We start from the raw sequence: 16,393 nt of genomic DNA, 5'->3' as shown, positions 1-16,393 counted from the left end.
CTCAGCCCAGATCTCCCGCGTGGATGACGGAGACACAGTAACTTTTTTTTTTTTTTTTTGACAGGCAGAGTGGACAGTGAGAGAGACAGAAAGGTCTTCCTTGTCCGTTGGTTCACCCTCCCAGTGGCCGCTGCAGCCAGCATGCTGCAGCCGGCGCACTGCGCTGATCCGAAGCCAGGAGCCAGGTGCTTCTCCTGGTCTCCCATGCGGGTGCAGGGCCCAAGGACCTGGGCCATCCTCCACTGCACTCCCTGGCCACAGCAGAGAGCTGGCCTGGAAGAACGGCGACTGGGACAGAATCTGGCGCCCCAACCGGGACTGGAACCCGGTGTGCTGGCGCTGCAGGCGGAGGATTAGCCTAGTGAGCCGCGGCACTAGCCAAGACACAGTAACTTGACTCCCACTGGTGCCCCCAGGGTCCGTATTAGCAGGAAGCCGAAGGCAGACATGGAACCCAGGTGCTTTGACGTGAGATGTGGGCATCTGAACCCTTGACTTAACCAGCAGGCCAAATGCCTGCTCATTAATTTTTTTTTAATTACTTATGTATTTGAAAGGTAGAGATACAGAAACAGAGACACAGAGAGCTCCTATTCACTGGTTCTCTCCTCCATGCCCGTAACAGCCAGGGCTGGATCAGGCTGAAGCCAGGAGCCAGGACTCAGTCCAGGACTCCCCTATGGGTGGCAAGAACCCAGCCACTTGCGATGACCACTTGTCTCCCAGGGTGCACCCGCGCAGCAAGCTGGATTCACGAACACAGCAGGAACGTGAACACAAGCACTTGAATGTGGGATTGGGCGTCCCAAGTGGGACGTTAACTGCTGAGCTGAACTCCTGCCCCTGGCTCTATTTCAGTGACCCCCTAGTGCTTGTACGCATTTACGGGGTACAGTATGGTAGTTTGGTCCATGTGTGCAGTGTGTCGGCATTGCCATCCCTTTGAACATGTCTCATTTCATGACTTGGGACCTTTGACCTCTGCCAGTTATTTAAAAATATATCATAAACTGTTAGAGACCGTTCTTACCCTACGTGCCCTACTGTGGTCTGGAGCATCAGAACTAATCCCTCCTGTCTAACTGTAGTTGGGTCCCTGCCCGCCCCTTCTCCCGTGCTTAGCCCTTTAATTAATGCACATCCAGCGTGCTCACCCCAACCTGTATTCATTACACTCGAATGTCTTTTTCCTTCAGGATCTAAATGTCCTCCTGAGTGTCCCACCTGTGCTTAGGCGCAAGGATCTGACGCAGAGCCATGATGACCGTGGAGACGGAGGACCTGTTTGTGAAGTAAGGTTCCAAGAGGTGGCGGTGGAAAGGGAGGGTTGAGGGTGACTTCTGGGTCTCTGGTTTGGATGGATGGTGGTGCTACGAACAGTGGATCCCAGAGAGAAGGAAGCATTTGGGGCTTGCGCGAAGTGATGGATTCGATTTTTAACATGGAAGTTAGAGCTAGTATGTGATGCTTGGGTGACGACACACTGCAGGCCATGGAGCCTGAAGGAAGGGACTAGAGACATACACGTGGCTGCTATCCGTGGATTGTGACTGATGCAGCTGTGTGCTGTGGGAGACGACCATGTGAGACCCAAGAGGTGTGGAGGCCTGGGACGTGCCTTGGTGATGGGACCAGGAGAGGAAGACGGTTTCGTCCACGACACTGAGCAGGGAGAGAAAAGTACCAGGAGAAAGTGTTGTCATGGAACGAGATGAGTAGTTTTTCGGCAGAGGAAATGGTTGGCGTCCTCCTGAGCCAGGAAGAGGTCAAAGAAGATAAGGGCTGAGGAAGTTCACCGTTCGGTGACATGAGGTCATGGGAACTCTACAAGGGGAATTTGAACTTCACTAGGGGAGTCTGAATGCTGTAGGATATGGTGGGAGCCACGGCGGTGGTTTGGAAAGTGAGGAGAAGAGAGTGCAGGCTGCTGTGTGAAGAGCGGGGATGAGGGGCCGCCGCCAAGGCGCAGCAGGTAAAGCCTCCGCCTGCAGGGCCGGCATCCCATGTGGGCGCCGGTTTGAGTCCCGGCTGCTCCACTTCCGATCCAGCTCTCCACTATGGCCTGGGAAAGCAGTGGAGGATGGCCCAAGTCCTTGGGCCCCTGCACCCACGTGGGAGACCTGGAGGAAGCTCCTGGCTCTTGGCTTTGGATCGGCACAGCTCTAGCCATTGCGGTCATTTGGGGAGTGAACCAGTGGAATGAGGACCTCTCTCACTTTCTCTCTGCCTCTCCTCTGTGTAACACTTTCAAATATAAAATAATTATTAAAAAAAAAAAAAAGGCTGGGCAGATGTGAGAATAAGTGGCTGCTTTCATGGGTCGGGGGTTTCCTTGTGGGAGGAGAAAAATGTTGAAAATTAGATTGTGGTGAGTTGTGCTGTGCAAAGCCCATGTGTACACTTAGACACGTATGTGTATATATATTTATTTAAAAGGCAGAGAAGAGAGAAAGAGTTGATTCATTCACTGGTTCACTCCCCGGATGCCTGCCTGGGTTGTGCACGTGGCCTGGACCCACCTATTTGAGGTTCCCCGGGGTGCAGAGCTGGACTCAAACCAGGCACCAGGTCATGAGATGTGGGCGGCCCAAGCGGTAGCCCATTAAATGGCAACGTTTATGGGATGTAAATCACACCTCCACCACGATCTGCCTTTCCCGGTTCTAGAAGCCAGAATCTGGGAGACAGAGACCTCAGGCTTGGGTCAGGCCGCAGCCCAGCCCAGGACGCCCTGCCTGGAGCCGTGCCAGTCCTGTCGGGTGGAGGTGGTGACCAGCATAGGGAAGTGCTCAGCCCCGCTGGGAGCCCCGGGTGTGAGGCTGCGGGCTTGCGGGGTCGGGCGCGCTGCTGCCCCAGGATTAAACATGAGGGTAGGAGAGAAAAGCCAGGTGGTGTGGGGGAGGTCTCTGACCCCCAGCCCGAGGGCTTTTCCTCTGCGGAATCGCGGATCCAGCGGTTGCCCCCTCTCGCGATTTGCCCCCTCTCGCTGGATCTGGCGCGCTCCCGCGGCTGACGGTCACCTAGCAACGTGGACAGTGGCGGACAGCCATGGAGGGGCGCTCAGCTTCCGGGCCGGGGACCGTGAGCGCGGCGGTGCGCGAGCACCTGCGGCAGCTGTGCCTGCGCGAGTTCCCGTGTGGCACGGGCAGCTGGGTGCGCGCTCCGGGGCCTGGGCCAGGGCCGGGGAGTGGCTGTGGGGACCGGGACGCTGCGGGGCTGCCCGGAACAGGCCCCCACCTGGGCCTGGCTTGAGCAGGGCTGTGTGCTGGACTCCAGCTTCTGGACGCAGGTTTCCCTGTGGGGGCAGGGCTTCCGTCTGAGCCCGATTTCTCAACCTGCAGGCACCGGTGGGCAGAGGCTGGGGCTGCCCTTCCTGGGAGCGGGCTGTTGAGAAGCGCTTTCCACCCCGCGGTCCCCTCCCTGCCCCTGGGGTCACGGGCCTTTCCCCCATGGCTTTCAGAGGGAGGAGAGCCTGATGTGGCTCAGGGGGCCGGAGCTGCTGCCCCCTACTTTCCAGGCTCGGGGGAAACAGAAGGAAGTGAGTTGCTACAGCTGAAGAAGAAAGTGGTTTCTGCACCCACGAATGACCTTCCCCTCTGACTTCAACCTGGGCACGGGTTGCACAGATGTGACCCTGACTCTGTGTGGCCAGAGGCTCTGGGTCATCAGCTAGGTGCCCAGGATGGGGACAAAAATGGTGACATGGAGAACCAGGGCCCAGAGAGGCCTGAATGGTCTTGGTGGCCTTGGTGGAAGCTGGGCCTCCCCACAGAGAAGTGGGCAGAACCCCTTTTTGCTTCCTGGTTCCCTTCTGTAGGAAAGCTGAGCCATAGTCAGGGGTGCACAGAGCCGGGGCAGCGTGCTGGGCGCCAGGCAGGACGGGGCACTGAGGCTTCACAGGTGCATGGAGCAAGGGGTGGGAGGGAGGCTCGCAGGTGCATCCCTTCGCATCTCGGGGTCTGGGTTTGCCTTTGCAGCCTAACAGCCTCTTCAGAAAGCTTTTCTTGTGATCAGAGCCCCCGCAGGCTGCCTGCAGTGCCTCTGGCCCTTAGGTAGCACGCTGGGGCCACAGGGAGTCCTGGCTTTGCAGAGATATTTGCAGCATCCTGGGGACAGGACCCAAGCCTGAACTTGAAATTCGTGTTTGCTGGCTGTGCACCTTGCACACATAGCCTGAAGGTCTCTTAAACAATATTTTAAGCAGTTTTGCGCTTTGGCTGTGACGGCTCACGCAAGGTCAGATGTGGAGTTTTCCGCTGGTGGTGTCATGTCGGTCGTTGCTAGGATAGTTTCAGGTGTTGGAACATGCTGGATTTTTGGGTTGGCAGTTTAGGGATGCTCACCCTGTACATAAATGTTTGTAAGTTTAGTATGAAATATATCATCGGCTGGCGCCGTGGCTTAACAGGATAATCCTCCGCCTTGTGGCGCCAGCACACCGGGTTCTAGTCCCGGTCGGGGTGCCGGATTCTATCCTGGTTGCCCCTCTTCCAGGCCAGCTCTCTGCTATGGCCCGGGAAGGCAGTGGAGGATGGCCCAAGTCCTTGGGCCCTGCACTCCATGGGAGACCAGGAGAAACACCTGGCTCCTGGCTTCGGATCAGCGAGATGCGCCGGCCGCAGCGGCCATTGGAGGGTGAACCAACGGCAAAAAGGAAGACCTTTCTCTCTGCCTCTTTCTCTCACTATCCACTCTGCCTGTCAAAAAGAAAAAAAAAATAGTTGAAATATATCATCACTTTTACTTTGTTTTTTTTTTTCAAGGATGTATTCATTTTGAAAGGCAGAATGATAGAGGGAGAAGGGGGAGAGAGCAAGAGAGAGCTTTCATCTACTGGTTCACTCCCCAGTGGCCACAAGAGCCAGGACTGGGTCAGGCTAAAGCCAGGGGCCAGGAACTCCATCCAGGTCTCCCATGTGGGTGGCAGAGACCCAAACGCATGGGCCGTCTCCTGCTGCTTTCCCCGGTGCATTAGCAGGGAGCTGGATTGGAAGCAGAGGGTACAGGACCTGGACCAGGCACTCTGCTGTGGGATGCTGGTGTGGCAGGCAGCAGCTTACGCCGCTGAGCCCCAGCACCGGCCTCTGCAGCACTTTTACTCCAACTCCAGAAGAAACCTGTACGGGCAGGAATGGACTCTAGGCATTTTGTGTCTTCCCCCTCTGAGGTCATATCCACAGGCAGTAGTTACTCAAAATTATCTTCCACGCATTGTCCAGAGCTCCAAACATCTCACCCCCAGTTATCCTCCTTTATTATCTTTCGGGTTTTGAGTTTTGGGCCTAGAGAGAGGCATCCCATCCACCCTTGCAGAATAAGTCTCGCTTTGGTCCTCGAACTGGGCAAACGTGGAGGGAGCCGGACCCCAGAGAGGAAGAGACAGTGGAAGCCCTGCTGGACCTCGTGCGCAGCCCCCACTCGCCCTGGGCTCTGCCGAGCGGCTCCAGCACGGAGGACCAGTTCCTGCGAGAGCTGGCCATCCAGGACCCACTGCTGCTCAAGGACTCCTTCTTCTACTCCTACTTCCGGACCCTGCGGGTGGTGGACAAGGAGGTGAGTCTGGGGGTGAGGGTAGGGTGGCCGCTCCAAAGTTCTCCACAGCTCCTTGGTGGAGGCCGGGGGAGGTCTGCCTTGGCCAAGGGCAGCTGTGCCCTGCTCTCTGATGGAGCCCACCGGCTTGTCACCAGGCAGGGCCTGAGCTCTGCCATTCTTCATGCCTCCAGGAAGGAGAGCCTTGGTGTGCCCTCCTGGGTCTCAGCAGAGACCTTTGGGAGGGCCTGCCATGGGCTTCATGTGGCCTGAGGGTCAGGGCCAGGGAGGGCTGGTGGCACAGTGCTGGCGTCCACGTGTGCTGTCACAGAGCCTCTGCTTGGCTCGGTAGTAGCCCAGCGCTGGCACGGAAACTTGGTCTCAGGCTTCCGTCTCCCTGGAAACAGGGCCACAGCACGGTGCAGGGAGGAGGGGTGGCCGAGTCATGCCGGGTTCCTGAGTTTACTTCCAGCAAAGCCCTTCCACCCTGGGAAAACCAGCCTGGTTGGTGGCCCCCAGGGAGAGAGGCCCAGCTAGGAAGGGCTCCCGGTGTCTCTGAGACCACCAGGCACTGACCTGCTCTGTGGAGAGCAGGGTGACGACTGTAGTCCCCACGTACCCTCGGTGCCAGCCCACCAGGAGGCCGGGGGTCCCTGTTCTCTGCCCTCCCCAGTGGCACGGGCCCCAGCAGAAGGCAGAAGACACCCCCAGTCCAAGGAGGCGAGGGTGGCAAGAGGCCTTTGAGTCGGGGCAGAAGGAAGCAATTCAGGACAGGCTTCTGGGGAGGCCAGAGTGGCGCCAGGGCTGGGTGCGGGAGCCCTGGTTTCCCTGATGTGGACTTGGCTCTGCCCACGCTGCCCGGCCCCTCCCCGCCCCCAGCCTCCTGTCCTTCCCTCCCAGGTGAGTCTGGTGGATAAAGACCTCCTGAAGTTTCTAAAGCTGGAGGAGCTGATTCTGAGCGCCAATCACATCAAGGAAGTGGACGCGGCCAATCTGCCCAGGACACTCAAGGTAGAGGCGCCCGCTCTGCCAGAGGCCCTGCCCCTCGGCAGCCCTGCGCAGGCTTACCCAGGCCTTCCGGGTGGAGGCCACTATCCTCAAGTGAAACATGAAGCCCTCCACCCAGCAGTTCTCTGCCCAGGCAGACACCCCAGAGAGGCAAAGGCAGGGCTTCAGACTCTTGTTTACCTGTGCGCACAGCAGCCAGGAGGTAGAGATGGCCCAAGTGTCTGTAAGCAGGTAGCCAGCAAACATGGCCCATCTACCGTGACACGGAAGGAACGCGTGACACCAGCTGCAGTGTGGGTGAGCCTTGAAATCGTGGTGCTAAGTGAGGGGAGCCACTCACAAAAGGGCAAGTCACGTGTAGCTTGTGTGTATAGACATGCAGAAAGGAGTTAGAGGCTCCGGGGGCTGTGGAGAGACCCAGGCACTGCCACTCTGTGTTTTGGGGGCTTCCATTCAGAAGGGTGAAAAGGTAGTGAGAGTGGTGCAGCATTCTGGATGTAACCAGTGCCGCTGAGTTGTGTCGTGTGCAGTGGGGTAGGCTGTTGCTGCGGGGGCCTGCACCCCAAAATGGAGTGCCTGTACCCCAAAATGGAGTGCCAGTTTGAGTCTCTGCACTTAAAAAAAAAAAAAAAAGATTTGTTTTATTCACTTGGAAAGAGTGACAAAAAGAGGAGGAAAGAAAGGTCTTCCATCTGCTGATTCACTCCCCAGTAGCCGCAATGCCAGGGCTGGATGGCTGAAGCCAAGAGCCAACAACTCCATAGGGGTCTCCCACATGGGTGCAGGGGTCCAAGCACTTGAGCCATCTTCTGCTGTTTTCCCAGGTGCATTAGCAGGGGGATGGATCAGAAGCGGAGCAGCCGGACTCAAATCATTGCCCATCTGGGATGGCAGCATTGCAGGCAGCAGCTTAACCTGTGCTTCTGATCCAGCTTCCTGCTAATGTGCCACTCACATGGGAGACCCAGATGGAATTCCTGGCTCCACTGGCCTGGCCCACCCTTGGCCATGTAGGCACTTGGGGAGTGACTAGTGATGGAAGGCGATCCTTCTGCCCTGTCTCCCTCTCTTCTCCTCTTTCTCTGTGTTTCTGCACTCTACCTTTCAAATACATAAATAATACATAATTTTTATAAAGGGAGTCTGGTTGTCCAGAGGGGCAGGGCGTGAACACCTGAGTTTTCTCCTCCTGAGTGTCCCAGGCAGAAGAAGCAGCCAGTCCTCTGCTGCCCAGCCCTGCCCAGCCCCGCCCAGCACTGCCGTCCGCTCTGCTTGCAGGTGCTGGAGCTGTACGGCAACGAGCTGGCCAGCATGGAGTCTCTGTGTGTCCACCCGCCGCCCCCGGGCCTCCAGCACTTGGGCTTAGGCCACAACAAGCTCCTGGGCCCGTTGGAAAGCCTGTATGTCACCGCCAGCCACTGGTAACTCAGACCCCCCGTGGGAAGGGCTTGGGCGAGTCTGCCCCGGCTGCCCACTCCCCGCGGGCCTCAGTCCTGGGCATTAACTAAGACTCAGTGACGACAGCACCCCCGGAGCCCAGGGAAGGATCCTGCAGGTGTCAGCCGGGGCTCTGCTCACCACCGCTCAGTGTTGCTGGGACCATGGTGGGCACTGCCAACACTTAGAGCATCCCCACCTCTGCCTTCTGGACGCCAGGAGTGCCCCCGTTCCCACCCCGCAGGGACCGCCTGTCACGGTGGGAGCCACCGCCCGGGACAGGTCTTCAGGATGCTCCACTGTTCCTGAAAGCCCAGCGTCCCCGGGAGGGGGTGCGGAGCAGTCCGCAGCCCATGGTTGCTGCCCCTTGTCTCCTTGGAGGGTGAGCCGTGGGACGCTCAGAGCCCTGGAGGTGCAGCCACGTGGCAGGCCCCACGGAGAAGGCCTGGGTACCAAGGCGAGGCAGAGGCAAGCTGTGGAGCCCTGAGGTCAGCCAGACCGCTGTCCTCTGCCCTGGACGCAGGGTGCTGGCCCCTTGCTCCACAGGCTTCTGAACTCCCTGGTGGGGTCTCGCCCCCACCCCCCAGGCCCAGCCTTGTCTCCCTCGACCTGGGCTTCAACGACCTGACCGACCTGCAGAGCATGATGGCTGCCCTCCGGAGCCTGCGGCGCCTGCGGCTGCTGGTGCTGCAGGGGAACCCACTGGCCCTGGTGCCGTACTACCGCGGCTTCACCATCGACAGCCTGGCCCCCCTCTGTGTGCTGGACGACATCACCGTGTCCCCCAATGAGAAGCACCAGTTCCGGGGGCTCAGCCTCCACGGTGGTGAGGGGAGCTGCACCCCAGCGCCTGCCCTCCTGGGTACCAGCGCCTTTGGCCCTGAGACCCCCTACCCGGACAGGTGCAGTTTCTTCCCAGGCGTTGGTTTCTGAGATTTGGGGACAGGGCCTTCCGTTTCTCCACCTCTGCGGTAGCTTTAGATCGCCCCCTAGCGGCCCATGGCGCGAGGTGCATCAGCGCCAAGGTCAGAGGGAGTAAACTATAAAGGAGAGCGGTGCCTGCAGTGAGCTGGACACGTGCTGAGGTCACCCTCTTTGACCACCTGTGCCAAGTGTCCGATGAGACAGACCTGGAGAACAGGCAGGGAAGGGTACCGTGACTGACCCCACCGTCACGCGGTTGAACGTGGCACAGCCGAGCTCTGAGGCCCTGCCCAGGACGCCCCTCGCCTCGGGTGGGGTCTGCCGGCCTCTGTTCCGTGGGCCCCTGAGTCCCGCACTCTCCCTGGCAGATCTCTTGGCACACGCGGCGCAGTTAGTGGTGACCATTGGCAATATCAGAGGGGTTCTGGACAGCTCCGTCTTGGACCCTGAGCCAGGGCCCGAAGGCCCGTTTGCCTCTTACACCTATTACGTGACCTACGACTTCGTGGAGGATGAGGAGGGCGACAGGAAGGAGTACAGTGGCGTGCTGGCCGAGGTGCGCCCCGCGCTGCACCTGCAAGTGTGGGTGGCTTTGCACCTTGGCGCGGCCCTCTGGTTCCTGGCCCCCTCCCCCGGCCCCGGCGATTCCCACGTTCACGCCGCCCCCTCCCCGGCCCGCCCTGCGATTCCTGCACCCGCGCCCGCCTCGGGTCTTCACCCTCCTGCGGGTTCACGCAGAGCTGCGGCCCCCAACATGTAGGTGCGGGCACGCGAGGTGCGTGAGGCGAGAGCTCTCGTGTCTCTCATAGATCGTCCAGCCGTCCCCCAGCACCGAGCTGCTGGGCGAGGACTTCAACGAAGACTTCCCGGAGGAGTTGGGTGGGGAGGCCTCCGAGGAGGCGGAGTCTGCAGAGTCTGCGACCACCGAGCTGCTGGACTCGGAGCTGTCCTTGGTTTCGGCCGCCCTGCCCAGGTCCGGAGACTCGGCCGAAGAGCTGGCGAAGCTGCGGCCCCGGATGGATGACCACCTCTGCCTGTCCCCAGGGTGAGGGGACCGCCTGCGTGGGGCCTGCCCTGCAGGTGGGGCTGGCGTTCCCCTCCCCTCCTGGGCTCCAGCACCTGCACCCAAGCAGGGGGTCCCGGGTCCCCAAGGGGCCAGGTTGCTCAAGGCCTGAGACAGTAAAGGTGGAGCTCTTCATTCATCGCTCTGCTTGAAACCCTTTTTGGTTCAAGTCCTTGATCCATCGGCCCAGTGTGGTTGGCGCCCTCCCCCCCAGGCTGCGTGTCTGGCTCTTTGCCAGCATAATGAGCCCCATCCCATGTCTTCCATGAGCTACTTTAAAACAACAACAACAATACTTATTTGAAAGGAGAGAGAGAAGTCTTCATTTGCTGTTCACTCCCAGGACGGCCGCAGCAGCCAGGGCTGGGCCCACGTGGGTGCAGAGGCCCAAGCACTTGGGCCGTCTTCTGCTTTCCCAGGCCACAGCAGGGAGCTGGATTGGAAGAGGAGCAGCAGGTGGCAGCCTTACTGGCTATGGCACAGCACCAGCCCTTCCATGAACTTATGTGTCCTGCATTTTGTCTTATTTGATAGGAATCTTACTTCTTTAAATGCCATTTTTCTTTTTAGCTGATACATAGTAATTATATTTAAAGAATTATTTTAAAAATTTCATGGAAAACATGCATTATTTTTAGGCTTCATTTTCACACAGCATCTTTTAAAATTATTTGAGAAGTGGAGAGAAGGAGAGGGACACGCTATTGACAGAGCTCTTATTGTCCACATGTCTGCAGTGGCCATGGCTGAGCCTGGCCAGAGCCAGGATCCAGGAACTCATTCTGGTTCTGCGTGTGGGAGGCAGGAATACAACTCCTTGAACCAGCTCTGCTGCCTCCCGGCTCTGTGGTGAGCAGGAGGCTGCAGCCAGGCTTGAACCCCGGGTGCTGTGATGCGAGAGGTCCTAACTGGAGCCTCAGCCAGCAGGCTCAGTGCCCGCCCTGGGGGCGCTTGCTGACCTTGGGATCGCTGAGAGGCAGTGGGGCTGCCTGTGGGAATTTGTAACGTTTGCTGCTCCCTTACTCTGACTTGGCTGAACTGAAAGCTGCCTCACGGGGCCGGGCCGTTACCCTCGGTTGTGAGCTCAGTCCAGCCCCACAGGAGGCCTCTCTTCGCCTGACCTCCCCTCCTGGGCTTCTGGTCCCGTTTCCTGCCGGGGTCCTGCACTGTGCTGGAACCCGCATGATGAGCCCTTGGCTGCACCGCCCCCCAGGACAGTCCTGTTCAGCACAGCCCGCAAGCCCTGGAGCGAGGTGATCGCCTGTGGCTACGAGATGCAGCACGGCCTGAAGGACCTGGTGCCGCTCAAGGCCTTCCTGCTGGCAGGGACCACGGTGACTGTCATGGAGGAGAAGGTGGGCCCCTCTGCACTGCCCACACCAGCTGCCCTGTCGCCCACTCCCTGTTGGCCACTCAGCCTCCCCAGGGGGCAGGCCCCCGGCGGCCACAGCCTATTCCCTTCCTTGCTCACTCCAGGCCACGCCCTGCCCCCTAGATCCTGTCTTGGCCCTTGATGTCACCCTCTGTGGACAGTTCCTTGCCTACCAAGAAAGGGAAGAAGGAGAAAGACAAGAGAGGGAAGGCAGAGAAGGAGTCTCCCAAGGTACCAGCCGGGCAGGGCTAGCTGAGCCAGGGGCCCCCGCGGGGTGACCCTGGCCTCACCTGGCCCCACCCCACCCTCCCAGCCTCCCCCACAGGAGCGAAAGGGGTCCAGGAGGAAGAAAGAGCCTCCCAGCGAGCTTCGGCAGGATCCGCCCGTCACGCGGGTGCTGGGCAGCTGCCTGGTGGTCCTGGAGCCCCTGCTTGCAGGGGAGCCCCTGGTGTCCACTGTGTGCAACTTTGGGGTGGTCCGCACTCCGGAATCCGACAGGCTCATGTTTGCCAGGGTACAGGGGCCCGGGCCATGTCCCTCCACTGTGCCCTCCCCCACCCACAGAAGCCCTGCACCCAGGTCAGGGTGGGAGATGGAGGCTGCGGGAGGGGCCTGGCACTAGGAGTCACCCCCGGGGTTCTGGCATCTTGGGCACAGCCTGCCTCAGGTGTGTGCCAGGCTCCCTCAGGAGCCCCCCACGCCAGTGAGTGTCTCGTTTCCTGTTCTCTCTCAGGACTCGAAGAAGGCTAAGAAGGGTGCCAAGAAAGGTAAGTGCCGTGGCGGTGACTGTGGAGTGCAGAGGGGTGGAAGGAAGGAGGTGGCATCTTCCGGTCCCTGGCAGGGCCACGTCCATCCCAGGACCAAGTCCTGGGCCTTGCCTGCAGCCCCCAGGCCCCGTGGTGGGAAAAGGCAGGGGCGTGGGCAGCCCAGGGAGCTGCGATCTGTGCAGAAGGAACCTGGACGTGCTCTGGGGCAGCAGTCGCAGCTCTGAAGTAGTGAAGTGTCAGGCTTGAGTTTTAGAGGCTTGGAGGCACTGCCAGGAAGCGGGGAGGGGCCAGGAGGCTGCCGCGAGCACACCGGGCAAGATCGGCAGAAAAGCCAAAGCCACCGCAGTGTGCACCCAGTGTCGACTGGGGAGGCACACGAGTGGCTGTGCAGCACTAGGCCTCGGAGCGCACGGGCCCAGGGCCCGGCCGCCCGCTGTGGGATGTGCGGGTGCGATCAGCGAGGCCCAGGGCCCGGCCGCCCGCTGTGGGATGTGCAGGTGCGATCAGCGAGGCCCAGGGCCCGGCCGCCCGCTGTGGGATGTGCGGGTGCGATCAGCGAGGCCCAGGGCCCGGCCGCCCGCTGTGGGATGTGCGGGTGCGATCAGCGAGGCCCAGGGCCCGGCCGTCCGCTGTGGGATGTGCCTGGGACGTGCGGGTGTGATCAGCGAGGCCCATCAGCGAGGCCCAGGGCCCGGCCACCCGCTGTGGGATGTGCCTGGGACGTGCGGGTGGGATCAGCGAGGCCCAGGGCCTGGCCGCCCGCTGTGGGATGTGCGGGTGCGATCAGTGAGGCCTAGGGCCCGGCCGTCCGCTGTGGGATGTGCGGGTGCGATCAGCGAGGCCCAGGGCCTGGTCGTCCGCTGTGGGATGTGCCTGGGACGTGTGGGTGTGATCAGCGAGGCCCAGGGCCTGGCCGCCCGCTGTGGGATGTGCGGGTGCGATCAGCGAGGCCCAGGGCCCGGCCGTCCGCTGTGGGATGTGCGGGTGCGATCAGCGAGGCCCAGGGCCCGGCCGTCCACTGTGGGATGTGCCTGGGACGTGCAGGTGCGATCAGTGAGGCCCAGGGCCCGGCCGCCCGCTGTGGGATGTGCAGGTGTGATCAGCGAGGCCCAGGGCCTGGTCGTCCGCTGTGGGATGTGCCTGGGACGTGCGGGTGTGATCAGCGAGGCCCAGGGCCCGGCCGCCCGCTGTGGGATGTGCGGGTGTGATCAGCGAGGCCCAGGGCCCGGCCGCCCGCTGTGGGATGTGCCTGGGACGTGCAGGTGTGATCAGCGAGGCCCAGGGCCCGGCCGCCCGCTGTGGGATGTGCGGGTGTGATCAGCGAGGCCCAGGGCCCGGCCGCCCGCTGTGGGATGTGCGGGTGCGATCAGCGAGGCCCAGGGCCCGGCCGTCCGCTGTGGGATGTGCGGGTGTGATCAGTGAGGCCCAGGGCCTGGCCGTCCGCTGTGGGATGCGCCTGGGACGTGCGGGTGTGATCAGCGAGGCCCAGGGCCCGGCCGCCCGCTGTGGGATGTGCAGGTGCGATCAGCGAGGCCCAGGGCCCAGCCGCCCGCTGTGGGATGTGCGGGTGTGATCAGCGAGGCCCAGGGCCCGGCCGCCCGCTGTGGGATGTGCGGGTGTGATCAGCGAGGCCCAGGGCCCGGCCGCCCGCTGTGGGATGTGCCTGGGACACGCAGCTGAGCAGAGTGGATGTGCGGTTGCTGAGGGCCGCGAGAGGGGAAGCGCAGTGACTGCTCGTGAGCGCATGATTTCCACTTGGGGTGATGGAAGGTTCTGGAATTAGGTGGCGAGGGCGACACAACATTGAGAATATACTGAAAACCACTGCATTATGCATCTTAAAGTGGAGAATTTTATGTTTTCTGAATTTTTTATCTCATGAAAAAGTTACCTTCAGTGTCAGGTACGAGGCAAGACTGGGGAAGGGCTGGCCTGCAGCTGGCCCCCGGGTTAGGGGGTGAGGTTGGCCAGGCTGGGCTGGGGCGCACGTCTGAAGGCTTTTCCACGAGGACCCCTCCCCTTTTTCACCTTCTCCGCCTCAGCCCCGCCTATCACCGACAGCAGGTGGATAGGGGCTGCTCTAGTCACCCCTCCCCCTCGCCCCTCTCTCACTCGTGGCCTGGGCCTCCGGGTTAGGGCAGCCCCGCAGGAAGCGCTGTGTGTATGGTTTAATTTCATCTCCTCTCCCATGTTGCCAGCGCTGGGCCGGCGGAGGGCAGGCCCTGGCCTCAGCACAGTGGCAGTGGTGCGCAGACCCTCACCGAGGGACCGGGCCTGTTGTGGGGGGCACTCCACCAGGATGAATGAGCTCAGGCCACAGAAGGGAAAAGGGTCAGCACCATTGTCTGGGCCTGTAACCTGCGAGGACCACAGTCCCGTTAGAACAAAGGCCTGGATTATTTATTTTATTTTTTTTTTTGACAGGCAGAATTAGAGAGAGAAAGGTCTTCCTTCTGTTGATTCACCCCCCACCCCCAAGTGGCTGCTGTGGCTGGCGCACCGCACTGATCCGAAGCCAGGAGCCAGGTGCTTCCTCCTGGTCTCCCATGCGGGTGCAGGTCCCAAGCACTTGGGCCATCCTCCACTGCCTTCCCAGGCCACAGCAGAGAGCTGGACTGGAAGAGGGGCAACCGGGACAGAATCCGGCGCCCCAACTGGGACTAGAACCCGGGGTGCCGGCACCGCAGGTGGAGGATTAGCCTATTGAGCCACGGCGCCGGCCTAACGCCTGGATATTTATAGGAAGACAAAGAGGTGAACGTGTGCCGTCCGTCATCCGGTAAAGCGGTGACCAAGCTGATAGAACAAGGAGGGCAGCAGGCACGAGGCGTTCCCGTGCCGTCCCCGCTGTGTCCACGCCAGCCCGAGAGAGAGATGGAACTGCAGGAGCCTGAGGGCTGGACGGGGTCATGGGAGCAGCAGGAATCCCAGGACATGGCCTGGGGAAAGGGGAGGGTGCCTGGAATGCAGGAAAAGCCCCGCACTGCTGGGGGCACACGCACTTGGATCCAAGGAGGAATCGAAAGGGAACTCGGATGAGGAAGAAAGCGAGACTAAAGGCCTGCATGGGCGCCCTGTGCTGTGCCCGCGGCCGGAGGGGCGCGGTTTCCCGGGCTCATCACCCTCTCATTGTCACCCGTCTCGGGTGGGGCCTGAAGCGCTGGCATCCCACATGGGCGCCTGCTGCCCCTCTTCCGATCCAGCTCTCTGCTATGGCCTGGGATAGCAGTGGAGGATGGTCAAGTCCTTGGGCCCCTGCACCCACATGGGAGACCTGGAAGAAGCTCCTGGCTTCAGATCGGCGCAGCTCCGGCTGTTGTGGCCATTGGGGAGTGACCCAGCGGATGGAAGACCTCTCTCTGTCTCTACCTCTCTCTGTAACTTTTTCAAATAAATTAAAAAGAGTTCTTGGTACTTAAAATAGCCAAACAGCAGGAGAAAAATGACTTCCTCCCCTGGACTGCGAGACCCAGGCGCACCGGGCTCGGTGAGACAGGTGGGCTGGGGTGGGTGGTTTTCGTAAACGTCTTTGCAAATCTCTCCCACCGGGCTTAACTGGACACAGCTGGGTTCTCGCGGCGGCTCTGCAGCTGGGGACGGCGTGGCTGTAGTGGTGAAGGAAGTCAGCCTCACGGGGCGCCGCGCTGGCTAAGAGGGAGTCGTCAGGGCTGTCCAGTAGCTGCTTTGTTGTTTACTGGTGTGACACCAAGCTCGAGTAGAGGTGTTCACAGTGTGAAAGCCCAGCCTGATCCGTGAGCTGGCCACGGTCCGCCCGCTACCCCCCACCCCCGCCCGGCATGGCTTGCCGGGCTGTGCAGAGGCTCCAGCGCGCCCGCCACACGCCTCCCGGGGCGTCGGAGGGCCTCTGAGCACCGGGGAGCTGCTGAGTCCGCCCGAGGACGCAGGTGTCCCCCGTGCCCACCCGAGCTCCCCGCCGTGCGAGAATCCGTTCGCAGGCGCGCTGCTCTCGGCCCGGCAAGCTGCCCCCCGCGCCTCTCCGCACTCAACACGCGCGTCTCTTGCTTTCTCAGAAAAGCCGAAAGCGGCGGCTCCGGCCAACGACAGCCAGTACCAGCCCGAGGCGCTGACGGTGGAGGTGCAGGTCCAGCTGAGCCAGTGCCGCACTGCCGCGGAGGCGCTGCACAGCTTCGCCGTCTAGCGCGGCACAGTAAAGCGGCGCCCAGCCCCGAGCCTCGCGTCTGCTTGGCGCGTCGCGGGCGGGGGGGCGTGGCCGAGACCTGGGAAGGGGCGCGCGGTCGCCCGAGGCCCCGCCCCTCCCCCCGAGACCCCGGC

At 61.2% G+C, this 16,393-nt stretch overlaps 1 protein-coding gene across 1 annotated transcript; it reads left to right on the top strand.

Annotated features, from left to right (window-relative positions):
* Nucleotides 1–3,048: 3,048 nt before the first annotated feature.
* LRRC43 (leucine rich repeat containing 43) lies at nt 3,049–16,259 on the top strand. Its single transcript, XM_062182838.1, has 12 exons — nt 3,049–3,153; nt 5,314–5,553; nt 6,430–6,540; nt 7,816–7,958; nt 8,562–8,800; nt 9,267–9,454; nt 9,708–9,943; nt 11,175–11,316; nt 11,457–11,564; nt 11,659–11,847; nt 12,067–12,100; nt 16,132–16,259. The coding sequence occupies exons 1-12, from the start codon at nt 3,049–3,051 to the stop codon at nt 16,257–16,259; spliced, it is 1,863 nt and encodes a 620-aa protein (XP_062038822.1).
* The last annotated feature ends 134 nt before the right edge of the window (nt 16,260–16,393 follow it).

Source organism: Lepus europaeus, chromosome 23 (assembly GCF_033115175.1).
Source record: "Lepus europaeus isolate LE1 chromosome 23, mLepTim1.pri, whole genome shotgun sequence".
Taxonomy (NCBI): Eukaryota; Metazoa; Chordata; class Mammalia; order Lagomorpha; family Leporidae; genus Lepus; species Lepus europaeus.
The sequence above is the reverse complement of the archived record's forward strand: the minus strand, read 5'-3'. Positions and strand labels throughout refer to the sequence as shown.